Raw genomic sequence first — 27,789 nt, 5'->3', positions numbered from 1 at the left:
CTTAACATGTGTTCATGCCGATCCTATTGTGAAGCCCTCACTTCCTATGTCAAGTGTCCAATTGGTTAAATATAGCATGCTGACCTCTCCATTGTAGGCTACCGAGACATTGTTTGTTTTGTTTTTCTTCTTTTTTTCTTCTCCCTCTTCTTCTCTCAGCGTGATGGAGGGAGAGAGCCCAGAAGGAAATCCCAGCGCTGCCTCGTCTCAATCACTTCCTCCCCAAGCAGAGGCAGTAAGCCCAGCGGATGATGACGATTGTATCTCAACAATGGGGATTGGGAGCTCTGAAGAGGCCGCTACACTCACAAACAGCATGGGCCAGCCGAGTCAAGACCACCAGAGTGAAGGTGTCCAGCCTAAGACCGCTACCACAGACAACAGCCAGAGCCAAGCACTCCCTACTCAGTCCGCTGCCACCACCACGGACAACCAAGCCCAGCAACAACCCACGGAAAGCCTGTCTAACAGTAAACTTTGTGGGTACCTCCTTAAACAAGGAGGTCCCCTGAAGAGATGGAAGTCGCGCTGGTTCACGTACGAGAAGAAGAAGAGCCAGTTGTTTTACTACAGGACCGCACTGGATGTGACCTCTCTTGGGAGGATCCAGCTGTGCAGCGCCACGCTCGGATACCCCCTCCAAGGAGAGCAGGGAACCTTTCACATCCAGACCCCCGAACGCACCTTTGTCCTCAAGGTAAGGTTTATCGAATATTCAATTCAATGGGTATTTCAGTCTGAACTTTGAGGTTGGCAGTTCTGCTGGTTTTCTTTAATTAATAGTTAATTAATTAATGATTAATGTCATTGGTTGGCCAGAGAGTGCCTGATTAGAGGGGAATCACATTTGGGACCCTCACATTTTCAACTTATATCAGCAGAGTTTGAAATGTAGGACGTTCTGAATGTGAGTGTTATTAATATTAAGAGGATAAAAAAATGAGGCAGCGAAATAGTGGTGCTCTTGTATTTGAACACCTGTCTCATGTTAACCCAGCTATTTGGGTCACACAGCTGTGTAGTGTCAATCTACAGTATTCCTCTCAATAAGAAAACAACAGATCCTTTTAGTCAAAGAGCTGAATCATGAGAGATGAATAGGAATGCATAGTAATACAAAATGGATGCATATCTTATTCTGTTTCTCCTTAAAGTAGAATAAACTGTTGTATTGTTGTTTATAGTGTCCATGTTTGATATACAGGAAGACAAATACACTAATATTCACACATTGGCATTGGAATACTTTATCTTGGTCCACAAAGGAACATTCTGATGAAAAAGAACTAAAACATTTCAGAAGTCATGCATTACAGAGATTCTGACTCATGGCACACTCGTGTATGTACTGTAGGCTAACAATGTCTCTTCTCTGTCTGTTTCAGGCAGCTAACCAGGAGGCAATGATGTACTGGCTACAGCAGCTGCAGCTGAAGAGATGGCAGCACCGAGACCAGCTGACAGGAGAAACCACAAGCCACTGCACTGGCCACCAGAGACAAGAGGGACAGGGGGAACTACCCACCTACTGCCCAGGTACAGTAAGACAGAGAGTAGGATGAAGTGGCCCCAGACACTGATCAAGATTATGTTCGGCCTGACAATGAACGACGGAGAAGGTTGTTAATGTAGAAACAGATCTGGCAACCAGGCTAAGAATACCAGCTGTTCAAATCAAATACTGTCATATGCCATACATGGTTAATGATTTAGTGAACCATGGAAAGATGAAAGAGAAATGTAATACAGTGGGGGAAAAAAGTATTTAGTCAGCCACCAATTGTGCAAGTTCTCCCACTTAAAAAGATGAGAGAGGCCTGTAATTTTCATCATAGGTACACGTCAACTATGACAGACAAATTGAGATTTTCTTTCCAGAAAATCACATTGTAGGATTTTTAATGATTTTATTTGCAAATGATGGTGGAAAATAAGTATTTGGTCACCTACAAACAAGCAAGATTTCTGGCTCTCACAGACCAGTAATTTCTTCTTTAAGAGGCTCCTCTGCCCTCCACTCGTTACCTGTATTAATGGCACCTGTTTGAACTTGTTATCAGTATAAAAGACACCTGTCCACAACCTCAAACAGTCACATTCCAAACTCCACTATGGCCAAGACCAAAGAGCTGTCAAAGGACACCAGAAACAAAATTGTAGACCTGCACCAGGCTGGGAAGACTGAATCTGCAATAGGTAAGCAGCTTGGTTTGAAGAAATCAACTGTGGGAGCAATTATTAGGAAATGGAAGACATACAAGACCACTGATAATCTCCCTCGATCTGGGGCTCCACGCAAGATCTCACCCCGTGGGGTCAAAATGATCACAAGAACGGTGAGCAAAAATCCCAGAACCACACAGGGGGACCTAGTGAATGACCTGCAGAGAGCTGGGACCAAAGTAACAAAGCCTACCATAAGTAACACACTACGCCGCCAGGGACTCAAATCCTGCAGTGCCAGACGTGTCCCCCTGCTTAAGCCAGTACATGTCCAGGCCTGTCTGAAGTTTGCTAGAGTGCATTTGGATGATCCAGAAGAGGATTGGGAGAATCTTATATGGTCAGATGAAACCAAAATAGAACTTTTTGGTAAAAATTCAACTTGTCGTGTTTGGAGGACAAAGAATGCTGAGTTGCATCCAAAGAACACCATACCTACTGTGAAGCATGGGGGTGGAAACATCATGCTTTGGGGCTGTTTTTCTGCAAAGGGACCAGGACGACTGATCCATGTAAAGGAAAGAATGAATGGGGCCATGTATCGTGAGATTTTGAGTGAAAACCTCCTTCCATCAGCAAGGGCATTGAAGATGAAACGTGGCTGGGTCTTTCAGCATGACAATGATCCCAAACACACCGCCCGGGCAACGAAGGCAGGCTAAGAATAGCACATCATGGCACTCAAAGTAAAAGCCATCAGACACATAATCAGTGGCACACTTGTAAAATAGGAACAACATTATTTGCGTAGTTTCAATATCTGTTCCTCAGTGGGATTTTTTTTTTTTTTGCCACATTTTGTCACATGCTTGGTAAACAACAGGTGTAGACTAACAGTGAAATGCTTACTTATGGGTCCTTTTCCAACAATGGAGAGTTAAAGATAAAAAATAAATAATAATAATAATATCAGTGTGAAAAAAAACACACAAAATAGCAATTGGTTAGGAGTCCGTAAAATGGTTGCAATCCACTGCAGCACCATCAACAATGACTGGTTTAATTTATTATGAAAATGTTGTAACCAGTTGGATCGAGTTTTGCTTTGATAGCTAATAACATTTTCTGTTTGTTGTTGATGTCATACTAAAGTTTAATATGAATACCTTGTCTTGTGTCTAAAATGAACTTTTATTCAAGTATTCTGACAAAAACAATTATGTCCCAAGCAATGCTACTCCCTCTTGATACATGCTATTGTAAATGTCATCCCCAACCTGTAGGCTACAAGATTCCACATACTGCTGCAGAACACACCAAGAATGTCTTATGGCAGATTGCAGAGGTAGAAAAACCCTCTTAATTGTTTATGAGCGGATAAATACAGTTAGTTGAATTGAACTCAAAATTGCAACCAACCACTACAATATAAGACAATATAAAACAACAAACCTGAGTATACTACAGTCAATAGTATACTGTAAATCTATGAGGTGAAAACAGACATCAATACACTGCAGTGTGGTGTTCATATTTACCACACCCATTAATCATGATCTCCCTGTCTGGTTAGTCACTAGGGATTTCCCAATTCTCCCACTGACCCCTAGTATCCCGAAATACTTTTACCCACTTCCTCTCAGTGATTGAGCAAATCCACTGTGCACATCAAGTGTAGCAAGCCAGTCAGGCACATGAACAGAACATTGGGTAACTCATTCATCTTTAACTCTCAAATAGACTTTCATACAAGCATTCTGTCAAAAACCAAAATTGTAACTTTGTTACATTATTCTTGTTTGCACAGTGCAACAAATATTGTAACTCATCATTGTTACACTCAAAGGTTAATGAAGAAGCAGTGATGTGTATTCAGGTAATTGGAGCACTGAGAACTTTCGAGATAGAAATACAATGAGAAGCATTGACATGATTCCCTTTTCTAAATATCAGACCGTCATATCTGTACACAATTCATCTCTATCTGAACGTTCTGTAATGTTGCAACTTTCTGAACAGGCCCTGGTGTTGTTGAGCTGCATGTATGACTGGAGCCATTCCAGTGTTTTACATTTCTGGAGGATCAACAGACTTGTTCCATGCTCCTCCGACAGTCTAGTCAGCTGATGTCTGGCACTGGGAAACAACTGACCTATTTGGCCTTTTTAAAAAGTCTTTTTGAATAGAGACCTGTTTCCAAGTAATAAGGAAGCTCTTCTTGCTACTAATTTCCATTATGTAAGATACAGTATTTCCACAATAATTAAATCAGGCATTTATATTTAGATAATATACAGTAACCTCAAATTATTGGCACCCTTGACAAAGATAATAGAAAATTAATTATTACAAATACCAAGCTATATTGCGTGGTTCCCCAACTGGCGGCCCTCGGGCCGAATTTGGCCCGTGGGTGTTTTTATTTGGCCCCCAAGTTTTCTGAGCAAAAAACGTAAATAATATATATATATAAATAAAACACCAGGAAATCATCTCTAAGTGATTTTAATTTTGGAAATCTGTTCCCAAGTATTCCCACACATAATAGAAAGACAGTGATCGTATATAAATGTAAGCAAGGTTTGAAATGATTATGTTTTAGTTAAATATTATATCGGTTGGGCTTCTTGCAGTCAATTTGCAGTCTACAAATTATTTGTAATTACGTTCCGGACCCCCGATCATCCACTCAAGAAAAAAAATCGGCCCATGGCTGAATCTAGTTGATGATCCCTGCTATATTGTATGCTCAATATACAGTGAGTGTACAAAACATTAGGAACACCTTCCTAATATTGAGTTGCACCCCCTTTTGCCCTCAGAACAGCCTCAATTCGTCGGGGCATGGACTCTACAAGGTGTCGAAAGTGTTCCACAGGAATGCTGGCCCATGTTGATGCCAATGCTTCCCACAGTTGTGTCAAATTGGCTGGATGTCCTTTTGGTGGTGGACCATTCTTGATACACACAGGAAACTGTTGAGCATGAAATACCCAGCAGCGTTGCAGTTCTTGACACACTCAAATCGGTGTGCCTAGCACCTACTACCATATCCTGTTTAAAGGCGCTTAAATCTTTTGTCTTGCCCATTCACCGTCTGAATGGCACACATACATACAGTCATGGTAAAATGTTTTGAGAATAACACAAGTATTGGTCTTCACAAAGTTCGCTGCTTCAGTGTTATGAGATATTTTTGTCAGATGTTACTATGGTATATTGAAGTATAATTACAAGCATTCCATAAGTGTCAAAGGCTTTTATTGACAATTACAGTAAGTTTATGCAAAGAGTCAATATTTGCAGTGTTGACCCTTCTTTTTCAAGACCTCTGCAATCTGCCCTGTCATGCTGTCAATTAACTTCTGGGCCACATCCTGACTGATGGCAGCCCATTCTTGCATAATCAATGCTTGGAGTTTGTCAGAATTTGTGGGTTTTTGTTTGTCCACCCGCCTCTTGAGGATTGACCACAAGTTCTCAATGGGATTAAGGTCTGGGGAGTTTCCTGGCCATGGACCCAAAATGTCGATGTTTTGTTCCCTGAGCCACTTAGTTATCACTTTTGCCTTATGGAAAGGTGATCCATCATGCTGGAAAAGGCATTGGTCGTCACCAAACTGTTCTTGGATGGTTGGGAGAAGTTGCTCTCGGAGGATGTGTTGGTACCATTTTTTATTCATGGCTGTGTTCTTAGGCAAAATTGTGAATGAGCCCATTCCCTTGGCTGAGAAGCAACCCCACACATGAATGGTCTCAGGATGCTTTACTGTTGGCATGACACAGGACTGTCTTCTCCGGACAAGGTGTTTTCCGGATGCCCCAAACAATCAGAAAGGGGATTCATCAGAGAAAATGACTTTACCCCAGTCCTCAGCAGTCCAATCCCTGTACCTTTTGCAGAATATCAGTCTGTCCCTGATGTTTTTCCTGGAGAGAAGTGGCTTCCTCGCTGCCCTTCTTGTCACCAGGCCATCCTCCAAAAGTCTTCGCCTCACTGTGCGTGCAGATGCACTCACACCTGCCTGCTGCCATTCCTGAGCAAGCTCTGCACTGGTGGTGCCCCGATCCCGCAGCTGAATCAACTTTAGGAGACGGTCCTGGCGCTTGCTGGACTTTTCTGGGAGCCCTGACACCTTCTTCACAACAATTGAACCTCTCTCCTTGCAGTTCTTGATGTTCCGATAAATGGTTGATTTAGGTGCAATCTTACTAGCAGCAATATCCCTGCCTGTGAAGCCCTTTTTGTGAGAAGCAATGATAACGGCACGTGTTTCCTTGCAGGTAACCATGATTAACAGAGGAAGAACAATGATTTCAAGCACTACCCTCCTTTTAAAGATTCCAGTCTGTTCTTCTAACTCAATCAGCATGACAGAGTGATCTCCAGCCTTGTCCTCGTCAACACTCTCACCTGTGTTAACGAGGGAATTACTGACATGATGGCAGCTGGTCCTTTTGTGGCAGGGCTGAAATGCAGTGGAAATGTTTTTTTGGGATTAAGTTCATTTTCATGGCAAAGAGGGACTTTGCAATTCATATGATCACTCTTCATGACATTCTGGAGTATATGCAAATTGCCATCATCAAAACTGAGGCAGCAGACTTAGAAAATTAGTATTTGTGTCATTCTCAAAACTTTTTACCACGACTTCTTAAACTATTTTCTCCCCTTCATCTACACTGAAGTGGATCTAACAAGTGACATCAATAAGGGATCATAGCTTTCACCTGGATTCACCTGGTCAGTCTATGTCATGGAAAGATATATATGCCATTAATACAACAACAAATAATCTAAAGATGAGAGTAAAAATTATTGGGACCCCTAAAGATTCTTATAAAAAAAATCAAACAAAATGAAACATTTAAAGATTCTACTTTTTTAAGTTAATCTCAGTTTAAGGAACTGTATTGTGGCCTTCCATGGGTCCTGTTTCGCTGGGGTATAAAGATGAGGTAACACGCATGTAAAATCCCTTTGTCATCCATCACCATAGGGAAAGGCAAAGAACTCACAAATAAAAACAGACAAATGGTTGTTGACTTTCATAAAATCAGGCAATGGGTACAGAAAAACGACGGGGAAAAATATACCACTTGCAGGGCAACAATTAAAAAATTTAAAACCACAGGAACAGTGGTAAAGTTGCCTGGTAGAGGATGCATGTGTATCTTGTCCCCACGCACAGTGAGGAAGATGGTTCGGGAGGCAAAGAAAAGTCCAATGGCCACAGTTGGAGAATTACAATTAGACGCCACCTCCATGCCAATAGACATATTCAATCTTTCCCTATCCCAGTCTGTTGTCCCCACTTGCTTCACAATGTCCACCAACAGATATAGCCCCTGGTTCTCCTCAGACTTGACTGCCCTTGACCAGCACAAAAACATCCTGTGGCGTACTGCATTAGCATCGAATAGTCCCCGCGATATGCAACTTTTCAGGGAAGTTAGGAACCAACATACACAAGCAGTTAGGAAAGCAAAGGCTAGCTTTTGGGACACTGTAAAGTCCATGGAGAATAAGAGCACCTCCTCCCAGCTGCCCACTGCATTGAGGCTAGGAAATACTATCACCACCAATAAATCTACAATAATCGAGAATTTCAACAAGCATTTTGCTACGGCTGGCCATGCTTTCCACCTGGTTACCGCTACCCCGGTCACCAGCTCTGCACCCTCCGCTGCAACTTGCCCATGCCCCCCCCTGCAAAATCTGGACCCCTACAAATCATCTGGGCTAGACAATCTGGACCCTTTCTTTTTAAAATTATCAGCCGAAATTGTCGCTTCCCCTATTACTAGCCTGTTCAACCTCTCTTTCGTAACGTCTGAGATCCCCAGAGATTGGAAAGCTGCCGCGGTCATCCCCCTCTTCAAAGGGGGTGACACTCTAGATCCAAACTGTTACAGACCTACAGTGGGGAGAACAAGTATTTGATACACTGCCGATTTTGCAGGTTTTCCTACTTACAAAGCATGTAGAGGTCTGTAATTTTTATCATAGGTACACTTCAACTGTGAGAGACGGAATCTAAAACAAAAATCCAGAAAATCACATTGTATGATTTTTAAGTAATTAATTTGCATTTTATTGCATGACATAAGTATTTGATACATCAGAAAAGCAGAACTTAATATTTGGTACAGAAACCTTTGTTTGCAATTACAGAGATCATACGTTTCCTGTAGGTCTTGACAAGGTTTGCACACAATGAAGCAGGGATTTTGGCCCACTCCTCCATACAGACCTTCTCCAGATCCTTCAGGTTTCGGGGCTGTCGCTGGGCAATACAGACTTTCAGCTCCCTCCAAAGATTTTCTATTGGGTTCAGGTCTGGAGACTGGCTAGGCCATTCCAGGACCTTGAGATGCTTCTTACGGAGCCACTCCTTAGTTGCCCTGGCTGTGTGTTTCGGGTCGTTGTCATGCTGGAAGACCCAGCCACGACCCATCTTCAATGCTTTTACTGAGGGAAGGAGGTTGTTGGCCAAGATCTCGCGATACATGGCCCCATCCATCCTCCCCTCAATACGGTGCAGTCGTCCTGTCCCCTTTGCAGAAAAGCATCCCCAAAGAATTATGTTTCCACCTCCATGCTTCACGGTTGGGATGGTGTTCTTGGGGTTGTACTTGTCATTCTTCTTCCTCCAAACACGGCGAGTGGAGTTTAGACCAAAAAGCTCTATTTTTGTCTCATCAGACCACATGACCTTCTCCCATTCCTCCTCTGGATCATCCAGATGTTCATTGGCAAACTTCAGACGGGCCTGGACATGCGCTGGCTTGAGCAGGGGGACCTTGCGTGCGCTGCAGGATTTTAATCCAATGACGGCGTAGTGTGTTACTAATGGTTTTCTTTGAGACTGTGGTCCCACCTCTCTTCAGGTCATTGACCAGGTCCTACCGTGTAGTTCTGGGCTGATCCCTCACCTTCCTCATGATCATTGATGCCCCACGAGGTGAGATCTTGCATGGAGTCCCAGACTGAGGGTGATTGACCGTCATCTTGAACTTCTTCCATTTTCTAATAATTACGCCAACAGTTGTTGCCTTCTCACCAAGCTGCTTGCCTATTGTCCTGTAGCCCATCCCAACCTTGTGCAGGTCTACAATTTTATCCCTGATGTCCTTACACAGCTCTCTGGTCTTGGCCATTGTGGAGAGGTTGGAGTCTGTTTGATTGAGTGTGTGGACAGGTGTCTTTTATACAGGTAACGAGTTCAAACAGGTGCAGTTAATACAGGTAATGAGTGGAGAACAGGAGGTCTTCTTAAAGAAAAACTAACAGGTCTGTGAGAGCCGGAATTCTTACTGGTTGGTAGGTGAACAAATACTTATGTCATGCAATAAAATGCAAATTAATTACTTAAAAATCATACAATGTGATTTCCTGGATTTTTTTTTTTTTGATTCAGTCTCTCACAGTTGATGTGTACATATGATAAAAATTACAGACCTCTACATGCTTTGTAAGTAGGAAAACCTGCAAAATCGGCAGTGTATCAAATACTTGTTCTCCCCACTGTATATCCATCCTGCCCTGCCTTTCGAAAGTTTTTGAAAGCCAAGTTAACAAACAGATCACCGACCATTTCGAATCACACCGTACCTTCTCCGCTATGCAATCCGGTTTCCGAGCTGGTCATGGGTGCACCATCCTAAACGATATTATAACAGTACTATGCAGCCGTCTTCATCGACCTGGCCAAGGCTTTCAACTCTGTCAACCACCGCATTCTTATTGGCAGACTAAATAGCCTTGGTTTCTCAAATGACTGCCTCGCCTCGTTCACCAACTACTTCTCAGATAGAGTTCAATGTGTCAAATCGGAGGGCCTGTTGTCTGGACCTATGGCAGTCTCTATGGGGGTGCCACAGGGTTCAATTCTTGGGCCGACTCTTTTCTCTGTGTATATCAATGATGTCGCTCTTGCTGCCGGTGATTCTCAGATCCACCTCTACGCAGACAATACCATTTTGTATACATCTGGCCCTTCATTGGACACTGTGTTAACAAACCTCCAAACGAGCTTCAATGCCATACAACACTCCTTCCGTAGCCTCCAACTGCTCTTAAACACAAGTAAAACTAAATGCATGCTCTTCAATCGAACGCTGCTGGCACCCGCCCACCCGACTAGAATGACTATTCTCGACGGGTCTGACCTAGAGTATGTGGACAACTACAAATACCTAGGTGTCTGGTTAGACTGTAAACTCTCCTTCCAGACTCACATTAAGCATCAACTATCAGCTATTGTCACGCCCTGACTCTGGGACTCTTGTATGTTGAGTCAGGGTGTGGATATTCTATGTTAGTATTTCTATGTTGCATTCTAGGGTGTGTAGTACTATGTTTGGCCGGGTGTGATTCCCAATCAGAGGCAGCTGTCGCTCGTTGTCTCTGATTGGGGATCATACTTAGGCAGCCTATTGGCATTCATTAGTGGTGGGATCTTGTTCCGTGTTGAGGCTTGTATTGTGTTTAGCCTTAGGACTTCACGTTTCGTTTGTTTGTTTTGTTTAGTGTGTTTATTGTTGTAATAAACATGTACGCATTTCACGCTGCGCCTTGGTCTTACCCGTCCTTCAACGGCCGTGAAAGCTATGGTCAGATGAGACTAAAATAGAGCTCTTTGGCTATGCACACCAGTGGTGGGTTTGCCTCGAAAGAAGGATGCATATGTAGAAAATAACCTCATACAGTACCTACTGTAAAATATGGTGGTGGTTTTTGCTGTTATGGGGCTGTTTTGCTTCCACTGGTCCTGGGGCCATTGTTAAGGTCAACGCAGTCATGAACTACCAAGTACCGGTAAAAATCTAGTTTCCCCTGCCAGGAGGCTGAAACCTGGCCGCAAGTGGATCTTCCAGCAAGACAATGACCCCAAACACATAAAAATCTACAAATAAATTGTTAATTGACCGCAAAATCAACATTTTGCAATGGCCATTTCAGTCTCTGGACTTGAACCCCATTACAAAGCTGTGGTTTGAACTGAAGAGGGTAGTCCATAAATGCAGACCGAAGAATACAGTGGGGAAAAAAAGTATTTAGTCAGCCACCAATTGTTCAAGTTCTCCCACTTAAAAAGATGAGGCCTGTAATTTTCATCATAGGTACACGTCAACTATGACAGACAAAATGAGAAGAAAAAAGTCCAGAAAATCACATTGTAGGATTTTTAATGAATTTATTTGCAAATTATGGTGGAAAATAAGTATTTGGTCACCTACAAACAAGCAAGATTTCTGGCTCTCATAGACCTGTAACTTCTTTAAGAGGCTCCTCTGTCCTCCACTCGTTACCTGTATTAATGGCACCTGTTTGAACTTGTTATCAGTATAAAAGACACCTGTCCACAACCTCAAACAGTCACACTCCAAACTCCACTATGGCCAAGACCAAAGAGCTGTCAAAGGACACCAGAAACAAAATTGTAGACCTGCACCAGGCTGGGAAGACTGAATCTGCAATAGGTAAGCAGGTTGGTTTGAAGAAATCAACTGTGGGAGCAATTATTAGGAAATGGAAGACATACAAGACCACTGATAATCTCCCTCGATCTGGGGCTCCACGCAAGATCTCACACCATGGGGTCAAAATGATCACAAGAACGGTGAGCAAAAATCCCAGAACCACACGGGGGGACCTAGTGAATGACCTGCAGAGAGCTGGTACCAAAGTAACAAAGCCTACCATCAGTAACACACTACGCCGCCAGGGACTCAAATCCTGCAGTGCCAGACGTGTCCCCCTGCTTAAGCCAGTACATGTCCAGGCCCGTCTGAAGTTTGCTAGAGTGCATTTGGATGATCCAGAAGAGGATTGGGAGAATGTCATATGGTCAGATGAAACCAAAATATAACTTTTTGGTAAAAACTCAACTGGTGGTGTTTGGAGGACAAAGAATGCCGAGTTGCATCCAAAGAACACCATACCTACTGTGAAGCATGGGGGTGGAAACATCATGCTTTGGGGCTGTTTTTCTGCAAAGGGACCAGGACGACTGATCCGTGTAAAGGAAAGAATGAATGGGGCCATGTATCGTGAGAATTTGAGTGAAAACCTCCTTCCATCAGCAAGGGCATTGAAGATGAAACGTGGCTGGGTCTTTCAGCATGACAATGATCCCAAACACACCGCCCGGGCAATGAAGGAGTGGCTTCGTAAAAAGCATTTCAAGGTCCTGGAGTGGCCTAGCCAGTCTCCAGATCTCAACCCCATAGAAAATCTTTGGAGGGAGTTGAAAGTCCGTGTTGCCCAGCGACAGCCCCAAAACATCACTGCTCTAGAGGAGATCTGCATGGAGGAATGGGCCAAAATACCAGCAACAGTTTGTGAAAACCTTGTGAAGACTTACAGAAAACGTTTGACCTGTGTCATTGCCAACAAAGGGTATATAACAAAGTATTGAGAAACTTTTGTTATTGACCAAATACTTATTTTCCACCATAATTTGCAAATAAATTCATAGAAAAATCCTACAATGTGATTTTCTGGATTTTTTTTCTCAGTTTGTCTGTCATTGTTGACGTGTACCTATGATGAAAATTACAGGCCTCTCTCATCTTTTTAAGTGGGAGAACTTGCATAATTGGTGGCTGACTAAATACTTTTTTTCCCCACTGTATCAAGGATCTGGAAATGTTCTGTATGGAGGAATGGTCTAAGATCCCTCCCAATGTGTTCTCCAATCTCATAAAACATTATAGAAAAGGGCTAACTACCTTTATCCTCGTAAGGGGAAGGTGCACAAAGTAATGAAAATGGGTGGCAATAATTTTGACACCTATCTTTTGGAGATTGTTTTTGTGTTGCTTGTTAAACAAAATGTTTTTCTCTGAGGAATTGTACTACTATAAAATAAAACATTTTGCCTACAATATAGCTCAGTATTTGTATTATTTATTTGATATAGTCTATTTTGCTCATCTTTATCAAGGGTGCCAATACTTTTGGAGGTGACTGTACACAATGACTGGCCCTGGCAGATATCTTTTATCTGTTGCAATAGTTTCAAGAAGAATGTTCATTCATAGCCAACATTCATGTTTCAACTTCGAAACAGATAATAAATTACATACACAGGTACTTACTGTCTAAACACTAGAATTTCTTAAAAGGTACATGACTAACAAATGAAGGGTCGGCTTCCCTTTTTGGGCCAAAAATGTAGATTAAGACAGAGGGGAAAGAAAATAACAAAAACAATCAAAATCCCTCTGGTTACTATTTAAAGGCCTTTAGGGTCATGGCATTTTCATGAAAAAGATTGAAGGTTATTTTCACCTACACAGGCTTTCATCATTAAATCAATTATTCAACATTCTGGTGTTGAAGTATAGTTCATGCCCCATGGGTGGCCTGGCCAAGGTTGAGATTGCTGGGGTGGGGTTTGGGACAGGAAACAACGTTGATCAGATGTGCTTCGATTTTTCTCCGCACTGTCTGCAAATTGAAGACATTTCCTGGCAGTGCCTGGCTTGACTGGATCGCAAAGCTATAATGCTCGCGCTGGATGCGTTTCCGCTTTCATCTCTGGAGACTTGATGCCAGTAAGCCACTTATCTACTGTTAGTGATTTTACAGGAAAGGAGATGCTAATGTACCTTCATTCAATCTAAATGTGAAGATAAACTCAGTTGGATTTTATCCACTTGGTATTAGATATGACATGGTAGCAGCTACTGTATTACCCAATGTAATTACTTCGTAGCGACGCCACACTTTCTTAGCTAGTCAATGAAATAAGCACCACCTCTTTTACAATAGTAGTTCAACAGTAGAATATGAAGTGGTCAAAGAAATCTAACCAGGGCCATGTTCAGAAGGTAAAAGTTGTAGAATGTTGCAGATAGAAATGTAATGAATAGAGCTAACATTCCTTATTCAGAGAGACATATTTCTATCTGAGAGATCCGCAAAGTTTGCCTACTGAATGTGTCCCAGGTGATTCCAGCGTGCCCTGCTCTTTCACCGCTGGGGAGTCTGGGTAATTCATGTTTAGTCTACACCCCCTCTGACAGCTGCAGGAAGTGGTTCTGCATGGCCCAGAGAGAAAGGAAGTGCACGTCTGACACCCTGCTGTGCTAGGTGCAGGTGGCTGCAGGGCCCACAGACTAAATATAACCATGGTTACAGCACAGCATGGCTAGACTACACACAGGCTACAGGCTATTCTGGTCCAATAAATCAACACATATCCTTATGTTATTTTGAAGCGCAAACAGCTTGAATTTAAAAGTGACATAAGATGACCTAAGATATTCAAATGTTCAAGTCATATATGTGTGGAATAAGCATAAATGAACAACGTGAAAGTGATGTTATTACTACCCTGTTATGACTATGAACAACATCATTGAGTTTGCTCCTGGTATAGACACAACCTTTCCTACCAACTGGTTTGTGAATTGTGAGGTATTTCATGCTTGTCCTGACAGGCCCAAAATGTTTCACAGAGCATATGGAGGAACAAAACAGTATATTTTGACTAGTTTCATCCAGTGTGCACGACCTGACTGCCCAAAAGTAGTCAGGAATATATGAATCTCTTGACATTTCAATGGGTTGGATTTTTTTCACAGCTCTCACCCCATGTAATAATCTTCAGTTCATAGCAGTACAGTAAGAGCAAACAACTTCACCTGAAGAACAAGTCAACACAAGTCTGGCGGCCAGATAGTCATAATTTTTATCCTCTGTATTTCAACCAATGATATCACTCTCATTGTCTTTAGCTGGAAGGTTCCTGCTTGTTACATGAGTAGCTGTGTCCTTTGTGTGTCCTGGCTCCAGAGGGCGTGATCCACTGACGTTCTTTCCTGTTACTTCCTGTAATGTAGATTACTTCCTGCCCACGGTGAAGACCCTGCCAGGCCTCTTAGGCGAGGAGGCCACCAATCTGCCCGCGCCGCCACAACGGAACCCCCTAAGCAACTTCTCCATCAAACACCCTCTGATAGAGATTCAGTAAGGGCCTCATCATTTTAGATGTTCTCATCTTATCCCATTCATTTGTGATTGAGGCATATGACTGATTCAGTACAACATATGGCATGGGATACGTTGAAGTAGTTGACGTTGGACTTGATATTCATCCATTTTGTTGATTGTAGTCATTACAACTGTTTGTGTCTTTGTGACTACAGGTGCTTATCATCTGCCAATCTGCTAACATGCCAAGATTGACTTAGTAGCGAAAGTGACTTTGAGATGAAAGTAATTTTACTTAACCGCTAATTGCTCGACCATAAAGGGATCGTTCTAGTAGTGGGGCTTCACTTTCAGTGCAGCTGGGATACTTGTTCAAAAGTGTGGGCCAGATTGAGTGCATGTTAATGATATTGCTGTGCGTGTATGTTGGTGTGCATGCTTACGTTTGTGTGTGTTGCTCCTACAGGAACTCAGTGCACAGTCTGTTTTCCAAGCGGTCCTCCCTGGAGCGGAGTCGGAGTATGTTCCATTTGGAGGCGCCTCCTCCCTGGACCCCACTGAACCCCTCAAAGACCCCATCCCAGGAAAGGCTTGGTACGTCCCACACACACCCCAGCTTCTGGAGATGTTCTCCAATACACTGGTGTTTTACACGGTGGCATCCTTCTGCCCTCTGTTGGCAGCTCATTGAAATCAGAAGGATCAGGTTTTCTCATTGTCTGATAACCATGTACAGTATAATGCTGTCATTGCTCTAGTAACATTGTCATTTTTTCTTGTCTAAACTAAAAGCAATTTTCCTTGATGACACTTTAGTGATTTGTCACAGTCCATAATAACCACAGAGCCATGGCCAACCTCCTCTAACCTCCATGCCCTCTTACACTCTTAGAAAAAAGGGTTCCGAAAGGGTTCTTCGACTGTCACCAAAGGAGAACCCTTTTTGGTTCCAGGTAAAACCCTTTTTGGTTCCAGGTAAAACCCTTTTTGGTTCCATGTAGAACGCTATGTGGAAAGGGTTCTACACGGAACCCAAAAGGGTTCTACCTGGAACCAAAAAGGGTTCTTCTAAGAATTCTCCAATGGGGACAGCCGAAGAAACCTTTTAGGTTCTAGATGGCACCTTTTTTTCCAAGAGTGTATAGGCCCTAGGACTCCCGTTGACCCCCCGACCCCTACACCCCTGCTGCTGTTGGTGGAGCCCGGGGACCAGCTCTCCCCTGCAGAGGGCAGGTCGTTTTCATTGCCGTCCCCATCCCTGAGGAGCAGGAAGAAGACGAAGGGAAGCTGTGCCACCATGCCTGCTGTGCTCCGGGAAGCTCCTTCAGAAAGCATAGACAGGACGACCTGCCTCCTGCAGGAGAAGCACATACTGGATGAGGACGTCAAGGCCCAGAAGGTTAGAGCTAAGACCAAAGCTCGTCAATATCACACTAGTGAGCAGTCTTCTGATATCAGTAGCAGCTCCATTAAATTAAATTGAATTTGTATTCCCACCCTGCCCCTGCATTCTATCCTCTTATTTCTCCCCTTCCCCATCAAGGAGCTGGTGTGGCTCCTCCACAAGGCCCTGGAGGTGGCTCAGCTGGAGAAGCGGACATGCACGGAGTTCCTGGCAGCTGAGGGCGAGCAGGAGCGCCTGGAGCTACTGAGGCACCACGAGCGTCACTCCGCTGACCTACGAGGTCGCTTGGAGGAGCTGAAGGCCGAGGGGGAAGACCTGAGAACGAGCCTAGCCCAGAGGGACGCCCACGTGGCCGAGCTGCAGGAGAACTTGACGCTGATGATGGAGAAGAACCATGCCAAACAGGAAGTGAGGCTCAGACAGGAAGGGTCAGATAGGGAAGGATTAGAATAGGCATGTTATCATCATTATCCTGAAAGGATTGGATAGGTGGTTTTAAGCATTATGGCGAAATTCCAAGTAACCAATCAGAATGCAAAGTAGGGGGAGAGCTAGGGGTTGATTTGGGATTGGAGGGTCTATTCTATTCTAATTTGCTCCCAGTGTAGCTGTATACTTCCTGATCTAATCTGGAGATTTACGATATCATTGTCTCTTATCATTGTCTCTTGGTATCATTCCAGGTGATCCTGAAGTTGTTAGAGAAGGTGACAGCCTGCATGGCCGACCCTACACGCACGGTGTCCACCACCAACGGCCTGGATGCCCAGACCTTCCGCCAGTTGCAAGAGGACACCAAGAACCTCAAGGTTGGTTTGTGATTTGATCGGTCGACCATCAGAGACGGAGTCAAGACTGAAGTCCGGCCTCAAGACCCAGACCAGAGCCATAGAGTCTTCTGAAGTAGATTATATTGGTAGTCCAAATATGAAGCATTTTTCCTTTGCTTCTTTATATACCCTTTACCCTGTCCTTCCTTGCTCTCTATCAATCCTTTTCTCACACAGGATGACATTGAGGCCTACAACATCCAGAACAAGTTCCTGAACTCTGAGATCTACCAGTTGACCAAGCTATGGCGCAACAGTTCCGAGCAGGAGAAAAGCCTTATGGTGAAGGTGGGCCAGCCTAGACACTGTGTGCTATTCAGTGGCAAATACAAACTCAATGTCCTCTGACACTTCCTCCTTCTCCATCTTCGATTCTGTGGTGGTATCAGACAAATAAAAGGGGAAGGAGTTTAGAGTGGATTGCGGTGTTTGTGAAACACTCTAGGCCACTATAGTTGATTGAATTGGGACCTCAGTCTTGGTATTTTAGTGGGTGCTTATTTTGTGTTGCAGTGTGCATACCTGGAGGCCCGTAACTGTCAGATAGAGAGTCGTTACCTGGCCGTACTGAGGAAGCTGCAGGAGAACAAGGCTCTAGAATCGGGACAGCGGGAGGCTGTGAGGAAAATCATAGGGGACGCACTACAGGGGGACCTGAACGACGTGCTCAAACTCAACCCTGTCAGGTAATAATCTAAAATGGCTTCCTTCTTTGTCTCCTTGTCTCCTCTGCTTCACTACACTGACAGATGACAGGACTGGATCGTTTTTCACCATGCTGCTTTCAGCTGTCATGTCCTGCCATATCAGTGATAATTAACAATGAGACATAAGAGAGAGACACATGTAATAAACAATACATTAAATCTTCAATACAGTCAGACAATGAGCGAACATTTTTAAATCATCAAAACCATTGGTCTGTTTCTTCAGGGAGCACGACGAGTACGGCTTCAAGATCATTCCGGACTACGAGGTGGAGGACATGAAACTGCTGGCCAAGATCCAGGCCCTGGAGATCCGCTCTCACAGCCTGCTGAGGCAGGAGGCCGGGGACAGACTCCTGCTGGACCGCTGGGCTCATTACCTGGGGGGCCGCCTGGCCGACAACCTCTGCCCCTCTTCGGAGCTCAAAAGCCTTCTGCGGGGCGGCGTGCCGTGCGAGTACCGCGCGCGGGTGTGGCGCTGGGTGGTGAGGGTGCGCACACGCGCACTATGGGAGCGCCACCCGGATCGCTACGAGCAGGTGGGTGGTAGTGGATTAGGCGAGTTCACTTCCTTACAATGTAGCTCTCAATTTCCCAATCTACTGTATGTCTCAATCTACAGTGCATTCAGAAAGTATTCAGACCCCTTTTTACCACATTTTCTTACGTTACAGCCTTTTCTAAACTGGATTAAATAAAAAAATACATATCCAATTGGTAGTTACAGTCTTGTCCCATCGCTGCAACTCCCGTATGGACTCGGAAGAGGTGAAGGTCGAGAGCCATGCATCCTCCGAAACACGACTCTGCCAAGCCGCTCTGCTTCTTGACACACTGCTCGCTTAACCCGGACGCCAGCCGCACCAATGTGTCGGAGAAAACACCGTACAACTGCCGACTGAAGTCAGCGTGCATGCGCCCGGCCCGCCACAAGGAGTCGCTAGAGCGCGATGGGACAAGGACATCCCGGCCAGCCAAACCCTCCCCAAACCCGGACGACGCTGGGCCAATTGTGTGCCGCCTCATGGGTCTCCCGGTCGCGGCCGGCTGCGACACAGCCTGGGATTGAACCCGGGTCTGTAGTGACGCCTCTAGCACTGCGATGCAGTGCCTTATACTGATGCGCCACTTGGGAGGCTCATCCTCATCAATCTACACACAATACCGCATAATGACAAAGTGAAAATAGGTTGTTAGAAATTTTTGCAAATGTATAACAAATAAAAAACAGAAATACTTTATTTACATAAGTATTCAGACCCTTTGCTATGAGACTCGAAATTGAGCTCAGGTGCATGCTGTTTCCATTGATCAACCTTGAGATGTTTCTACAACTTGATTGGAGTCCTCCTGTGGTAAATTAAATTGATTGGACATGATTTGGAAAGGCACACACCTGTCTATATAAGGTCCCGCAGTTGTGTATGGCGCCGGAGAAGATGGCTGCCGTTTTACAGCCCTCTAACCAATTGTACTATTATGTGTGTTTTTTCGCGTTATTTGTATTTTTTTCTGTACATAATGTTTCTGCCACCGTCTCTTATGACCAAAAAGAGCTTCTGGATATCAGGACAGCGATTACTCACCTCGTATTGGACGAAGATTTTTTCTTCAACGAGTCGGACGCGAAGGATATTCTACAGACACCCAACAAGGCCCAAATCCCCGTCATTCGCATGAGAAAGAGATATCGTGGACGTAGGTCGGGGTGCCTTGTAAGGATCCGACGGCGAGCGAGTAAACTGCCTCTTCCATCAATCCTATTAGCCAATGTTCAATCATTTGAAAACAAATTGGATGACCTAAGACTAAGGTTATCCTACCAACGGGACATTAAAAACTGTAATATCTTATGTTTCACCGAGTCGTGGCTGAACGACGACATGAATAACATACAGCTAGCGGGCTATACGCTACATCGGCAGGATAGAACGGCTGACTCCGGTAAGACAAGGGGTGGCGGTCTGTGTATATTTGTAAACAACAGCTGGTGCACAAAATCTAATACTAAGGAAGTCTCGAGGTTTTGCTCGCCTGAGGTAGAGTATCTTATGATAAGCTGTAGACCACACTATTTACCAAGATACTTTTCATCTATATTTTTTGTAGCCGTCTACCACAACAAACCGATTCTGGCACTAAGATTGCTTATGGCCTTATACAGCGCATTGAGGGCAAACAGGAAAATGCTCATCCAGAGGCAGCGCTCCTTGTGGCCGGGGACTTTAATGCAGGGAAACTTAAATCCGTTCTACCTAATTTCTATCAGCAGGTTAAATGTGCAACCAGAGGGAAAAAAACTCAAGACCACCTTTACTCCACACACAGAGACGCATACAAAGCTCTCCCTCACCCTCTATTTGGCAAATCTGACCATAACTCTATCCTCCTGATTCCTGCTTATAAGCAAAATCTAAAGCAGGAAGCACCAGTGACTCGGTTAATAAAAAAGTGGTCAGATGATGCTAAGCTACAGGACTGTTTTGCTAGCACAGACTGGAATATGTTCTGGGATTCTTCAGATAGCATTGAGGAGTACACCACATCAGTCACTGGCTTCATCAATAAGTGCATCGATGACGTCGTCATACATACATACCCCAACCAGAAGCCATGGATTAAAGGCAACATCCGCACTGATCTAAAGGGTAGAGCTGCCGCTTTCAAGGAGCGGGACTCTAACCCGGAAGCTTATAAGAAATCCCGCTATGCCCTCCGACGAACCATCAAACAGGCAAAGTGTCAATACAGGACTAAGATTGAATCGTACTACACCGGCTCTGACGATCGTCGGATGTGGCAGGGCTTGAAAACTATTACAGACTACAAAGGGAAGCACAGCCGCTAACTGCCCAGTGACACAAGCCTACCAGATGAGCTAAATCACTTCAATGCTCGCTTTGAGGCAAGTAACACTGAAGCATGCATGAGAGCACCAGCTGTTCCGGATGACAATGTGATCACGCTCTCCGTAGCCGATGTGAGTAAGACTTTTAAGCAGGTCAACATTCACAAGGCCGCAGGGCCAGACGGATTACCAGGACGTGAACTCCGAGCATGTGCTGACCAACTGGCAAGTGTCTTCACTGACATTTTCAGCATATCCCTGACTGAGTCTGTAATACCAACATGTTTCAAGCAAACCACCATAGTCCCTGTGCCAAAGGACACTAAGATAACCTGCCTAAATGACTACCGACCTGTAGCACTCAAGTCTGTAGCCATGAAGTGCTTTGAAAGGCTGGTCATGGCTCACATCAACACCATTATTCCAGAAACCCTAGACCCACTCCAATTTGCATACCACCCCAACAGATCCACAGATGATGCAATCACTATTGCACTCCACACTGTCCTTTCCCATCTGGACAAGAGGAACACCTACGTGAGAATGCTATTCATTGACTACAGCTCAGCGTTCAACACCATAGTGCCCTCAAAGCTCATCACAAAGCTAAGGATCCTGGGACTAAACACCTCCCTCTGCAACTGGATCTTGGACTTCCTGATGGGCCGCCCCTAGGTGGTAAGGGTAGGTAACAACACGTCTGCCACGCTGATCCTCAACACGGGGGCCCCTCAGGGGTGCGTGCTCAGTCCCCTCCTGTACTCCCTGTTCACCCATGACTGCATGGCCAGGCACGACTCCAACACCATCATTAAGTTTGCCGACGACACAACAGTGGTAGGCCTGATCACCGACAACGATGAGACAGCCTATAGGGAGGAGGTCAGAGACCTGGCCGTGTGGTGCCAGGATAACAACCTCTCCCTCAGCGTGATCAAGACAAAGGAGATGATTGTGGACTACAGGGAAAAAAAAGAGGACTGAGCTTGCCCCCATTCTCATCGACGGGGCTGTAGTGGAACAGTTTGAGAGCTTCAAGTTCCTTGGTGTCCACATCACCAACGAACTATCATGGTCCAAACACACCAAGACAGTCGTGAAGAGGGCACGACAAAACCTATTTCCCCTCAGGAGACTGAAAAGAGTTGGCATGGGTCCTCAGATCCTCAAAAAGTTATACAGCTGCACCATTGAGAGTATCCTGACTGGTTGCATCACCACCAGGTATGGCAACTGCTCGGCCTCCGACCGCAAGGCACTACAGAGGGTAGTGCATACAGCCCAGTACATCACTGGGGCCAAGATTCCTGCCATCCAGGACCTCTATACCAGGCGGTGTTAGAGGAAGGCCCTAAAAATTGTCAAAGACTCAAGCCACCCTAGTCATAGACTGTTCTCTCTGCTACCGCATGGCAAGCGGTATAGGAGCGCCAAGTCTAGGTCCAAAAGGCTTCTCAACAGCTTCTACCCCCAAGCCATAAGACTCCTGAACAGCTAATCATGGCTACCGGGACTATTTGCACTGCCCCCCACCCCATCCCCCTCTTTTACGCTGCTGCTACTCTGTTTACTATTTATGCATAGTCACTTTAACTCTACCCACATGTACATATGACCTCAATTACCTCGACTAGCCGGTGCCCCCGCACATTGACTCTGTACCGGTACCCCCTGTATATAGCCTCCCTACTGTTATTTTAATTTACTGCTGCTCTTTAGCTATTTGCTTTTTTACATTTTTTTATTAACACTTTTATTTTACATTTTTCTTTTAAAAAACTGCATTGTTGGTTAAGGGCTTGTAAGTAAGCATTTCACTGTAATGTCTACACCTGCTGTATTTGGCGCATGTGGCAAATACATTTTGATTTTATTTGATTTTGACAGTGCATGTCAGAGCAAAAACCAAGCCATGAGGTCGAATGAATTGTCTGTAGAGCTCTGAGACAGGATTGTGTCGAGGCACAGATCTGGGGAAGGGTACCAAAACATTTCTGCAGCATTAAAGTCCCCAAGAACACAGTGGCCTCCATTCTTAAATGGAAGAAGTTTGGAACCACCAAGACTCTTCCTAGAGCTGGCCGCCCGGCCAAACTGAGCAATCGGGGGAGAAGGGCCTTGGTCAGAGAGGTGACCAAGAACTCGATGGTCACTCTGACAGAGCTCCAGAGTTCCTCTGTGGAGATGGGAGAACCTTCCAGAAGGACAACCATCCCTGCAGCACTCCACCAATCAGACCTTCATGGTAGAGTGGCGAGACGGAAGCCACTCCTCAGTAAAAGGCACATGACAGCCCTCTTGGAGTTTACCAAAATGCACCTAAAGGACTCTCAGACCATCAGAAACAAGATTCTCTGGTCTGATGAAACCAAAATGGAAGTCTGGCCTGAATGCCAAGTGTCACGTCTGGAGGAAACCTGCCACCATCCCTACGGTGAAACATGGTGGTGGCAGCATCATGCTGTGGGGATGTTTTTCAGCAGCAGGGACTGGGAGACTAGTCAGGATCGAGGGAAAGATGAACGGAGCAAAGTACAGAGAGATCCTTGATGAAAACCTGCTCAGGAGCTCAGACTGGGGTGAAGGTTCACCTTCCAACAGGACAACAACCCTACGCACACAGCCAAGACAACGCAGGGATGGCTTCAGGACAAGTCTCTGAATGTCCTTGAGTGGCCCAGCCAGAGCCTGGACATGAACCCGATCCAACATCTCTGGAGAGACCTGAAAATAGCTGTGCAGTGACGCTCCCCATCCAACCTGACAGAACTTGAGAGGATCTGCAGAGAATGGGAGAAACTCCCCAAATACAGGTGTGCCAAGCTTGTAGCATCATACCCAAGAAGACTCTAGTACTGAGTAAAGGGTCTGAATACTTATGTAAATCTTATATTTACATTTGATATTTTTAATACATTTGCAAACATGTCTAAAAACCTGTTTTTGCTTGGTCATTATGGGGTATTGTGTGTAGATTGAGGATTTATATATTTAAAAAATCAATTTCAGAATAAGGCTGTAACGTAACAAAATGTGGAAAAATTCAACGGTCTGAATACTTTCCGAATACACTGTATATCTATGTCTGTCTGTCCGTCTTTCCATCCACCTCCATGAAATCCATCCGTTATTGTTGTAGCTGTGCCAGAAGAGCCTTACGTCGCCCCACCAGGCCTCCAGACAGATCCAGTTGGACCTGTACCGCACTCTCACCACCAATCAGCACTTCTCCTCACCCTCCAGCCCCGCCCTGCAGCAGCTCCAACGAATCCTGCTGGCCTTCTCCTGGCAAAACCCCACCATCGGCTACTGCCAGGGCCTCAACAGGTGCACAAGACTCCCTAAATTCGTCAGCAGTGTGGTCAATAAAATATAAAATACAGCAAAATACTGCCACCTAATAGACAAAGCAGTACACTGATATATAGTGGCGACTCCGAAACAATACCTACACAATGTTCTCAGCTTATGAAAGCCTGATGAAGACAATTATATTTTTGTGAAAATAGATTTGTCTTGTCTAAAGCATTTTCCTCTGACTATAACAGGCTTTAGATATACCATACAAGCTTTCACAGACTTCAAAACAATCTATAGAATATGGGGTGCTGTGTGGCTTAGTTGGTAGAGCATGGTGCTTGCAACACCAGAATTGTGGGTTCGATTCCCACGGAAGACCAGTACTGTAAAACATTTTTTAAATGTATGCTCTGGATAAGAGCGTCTGCTAAATGACTAAAATGTCAAATTAATGTCAAAGAACAACTATGACATTGGCCTCTCCCCCTTCAGGCTGGCAGCCATAGCTCTCCTGGTGCTGGAGAGTGAGGAGGATGCCTTCTGGTGTCTAGTAGCTGTGGTGGAGGCTGTCATGCCCCAGGACTACTACACCAAAACACTCATATCCTCGCAGGTAATGATTCGGCTCGAAGGACCAACCTTTTGAAAATATATGGTTTTAAACAACTATAGATGCATAACATAAATAGTACTTGTTACTTTGTAATAACAATTGTGCAACATAATGGAAGTTGTGGATTTAGTTTAACTGATTTAGTCCGTTTTAGTTCTGCATCTGTTCCAAAACATGGAACTGATACTGAAATAGCGCATACATTTAATGAACGACGTACTGAATTCAAGATTTCTCATATCATGTCAATATCTGTTAACGCCATCTGCTGATGTGACCCAATGTGACATGGTGTATGTGTGGATGTTGCAGGCAGACCAGTGTGTTCTAAAGGACTTCATGGCTGAGAAGATACCCCGGTTGGCGGCTCACTTTGAGGAGCACAGCGTGGACGTGTCCCTCATCACATTCAACTGGTTCCTGGTGGTGTTCGTAGAGAGCCTGCCCAGCGATATCCTCCTGCGAGTGTGGGACGCCTTCCTCTACGAGGGCACTAAGGTACCACGCCTGAGAGAGACTAGAGCCTGGGGTATTCAAATTTGGGGCTCAATGACTGACCTGGTGTAAAATTATTATTATTAGTAAATAAACCACGTCTAATGTAAACATGCGTGCATGTTTTTTGTGCAGGTGATATTTCGGTATGCCCTGGCTCTGTTCAAGTACAAAGAGGAGGACATCTTGAAGATCCATGACAGCGTGGAGATCTACCAATACCTGCGCTTCTTCACCAAGACCATCGCTGACGGCAGGTGAGGGGCCACAAAAATCATCTACGGTCAAAATATGGAGGCAGTGTTATGAAAAAATAGCACTATATTAGGTCAGTGTTTCTCTAGTGGGACAGGAACCACTATAGCAGAGATCTTAAACTCCTGGAGGACTGGTGTGCATGTTTTTGTTACAGCCCAGAACTAACACACCCCTAAGTGGTTTTTGCACCATTCCACAAAATCACATTTAGCTTGTCATTTGTAACCTGTTCAACTGTTGTATTATCTATATGGTTTGGGGTTTTTGTCCTGTACCTACTGAGCCCATTGTTTTTCTGGTGCCCTATTTAGTCGGTGTGTTAATGGCGGAGCAGACGGAGGAGCTATTTTTGCCGTAGGCCAAGACAGACATCACCATATATAATTCAGATAGCAGCAGTGACGGCAGAGCTATGGGCTCAACACATATGGGAGATAAGAGGCTATACAGCCAGAGGAGTGCATTGAGGGCAGTATTCACCACTGTCTGTCTCTTATCTCCAAACAAAGAGCAGATGAGATACCAGGGCTATGTTTACACAGGCAGCCCAATTCTGATCTTTTTTTCATTAAGTGGTCTTTTGATGTGAAAAGATCGGATGTGATTAGTGGAAAAAATATCAGAATTGGGCTGCCTGTGTAACCACAGCCAGGATGACTTACTCGGCATCACTTTATCTGAAACTCCTGTCTGACCAATGCATACATGTACAACCACACACAGAGATGGAGCTATTGCTCCTGTAAGTCGCTCTGAGCGTCTGCTAAATGACTAAAATGTCAATGAGCTAGATCTAGGGTTAGGACAATACAGCTTGTTACCATGCAGCCTGCAGACTTAAATTCTACTGTATTGAAATAAGCAGGTTGAGTAATATTGGGCTCGCCTTACCCTTCTCCCTCCAATAGGAAGCTGACCAACATTGCCTTCAGTGACATGAACCCGTTCCCCATGAAGCTGTTGAGGAACCGGCGTGCATTGCATCTGGAGCGCCTGCAGGGGGAGCTCAAAGAGCTGGAGGCCCAGCAGAGGGAGTTTGTCACCGAGAGCGCCGAGCGTAAGGACAAGGACCTGGACACTATACTGGTCAGCGAGGACGATGAGGAGCTGTAGTGACCGTCAGGGACTCTGGACAGAGAGGGATGGCAATGAACCCTGTGGATTTACTAGGCAACAGGTTTGAAAGGCCATCTTGTAGAACAGGGTTTCTCAAACTAGGTCCTGGGGCCCCCCCTGGGTGCACGTTTTGGTTTTTGCACTAGCACTACACAGCTGATTCAAATAATCAAAGCTTGATGAGGAGTTGGTTATTTTAAAATCAGCTGTATAGTGCTAGGGCAAAAACCAAAACGTGCATCCCTTGGGGACCCCAGGACCGAGTTTGGGAAAAGCTGTTGTAGACTATGGAAGGGCCATCTTGTTAGTGGCCAAGCTGGTGCAGATTTGACCCAGGATACATTTTTTATGTTTGTTTTGTGCCTTTTTGAAGGTAAATCATGTCAGTTGTAGTCAAGAACACTAAATCTGACCAACCATATTCTCACTGAATTGTTGAATTAGTATTATTTACTGCATATGCACTGCCAAAGGAATTAATGCCAAAGACACAATTTACACATTACTACAGTAGTCATTTCAAACTTTGATCATGTAGATTTTTATGTTTCAATCGCATATTTTGTCCATATGCATGTTATTTGAGTTACTATTTTAAATATGCCATGTGAACATTTCTTTATGTAGCTACACAAGTGTTATGAAATGTAATGTCATGTAATATTTTAAATTGTATATAATTGCCTTAATGTTGCTGGACCCCAGGAAGAGGCAGCAGCTAATGGAGATCCTTAATAAATACAAATACACTACATGTTTTAAGTATGTGGACACTTCAAATTAGTGGATTAGGCTATTTCAGCCACACCCGTTGCTAACAGGAGTATAAAATCGAGCACACAGCCATATAATCTCCGTAGACAAACATTGGCAGTAGAATGGCCTTACTGAAGAGCTCAGTGACTTTCAACGGGGCACCGTCATAGGATGCCACCTTTCCAACAAGTCAGTTCATCAAATTTCTGCCCTGCTAGAGCTGCCCCAGTCAACCGTAAGTGCTGTTATTGTGAAGTACAACACTCACTAGAGTTCCAAACTGCCTCTGGAAGCAACGTCAGCACAAGAACTGTTCATCGGGAGCTTCGTGAAATGACATTCCGCAGCCGCA

General features: G+C 44.6%; 1 protein-coding gene across 1 annotated transcript; it reads left to right on the top strand.

Moving 5' to 3' along the window:
* Positions 1-27,391, top strand: LOC121534063 (TBC1 domain family member 2A-like). Its single transcript, XM_041840510.2, has 15 exons — positions 1-697; positions 1,386-1,536; positions 15,019-15,145; positions 15,576-15,703; positions 16,246-16,508; positions 16,653-16,922; positions 17,198-17,323; positions 17,522-17,632; positions 17,858-18,030; positions 18,278-18,590; positions 24,039-24,226; positions 24,692-24,812; positions 25,125-25,310; positions 25,443-25,564; positions 26,474-27,391. The coding sequence occupies exons 1-15, from the start codon at positions 164-166 to the stop codon at positions 26,676-26,678; spliced, it is 3,018 nt and encodes a 1,005-aa protein (XP_041696444.2). The 5' UTR covers positions 1-163; the 3' UTR covers positions 26,679-27,391.
* Positions 27,392-27,789: the final 398 nt, after the last annotated feature.

The sequence above is a fragment of the Coregonus clupeaformis genome, chromosome 2 (assembly GCF_020615455.1).
Source record: "Coregonus clupeaformis isolate EN_2021a chromosome 2, ASM2061545v1, whole genome shotgun sequence".
Classification (NCBI taxonomy): domain Eukaryota; kingdom Metazoa; phylum Chordata; class Actinopteri; order Salmoniformes; family Salmonidae; genus Coregonus; species Coregonus clupeaformis.
The sequence above is the reverse complement of the archived record's forward strand: the minus strand, read 5'-3'. Positions and strand labels throughout refer to the sequence as shown.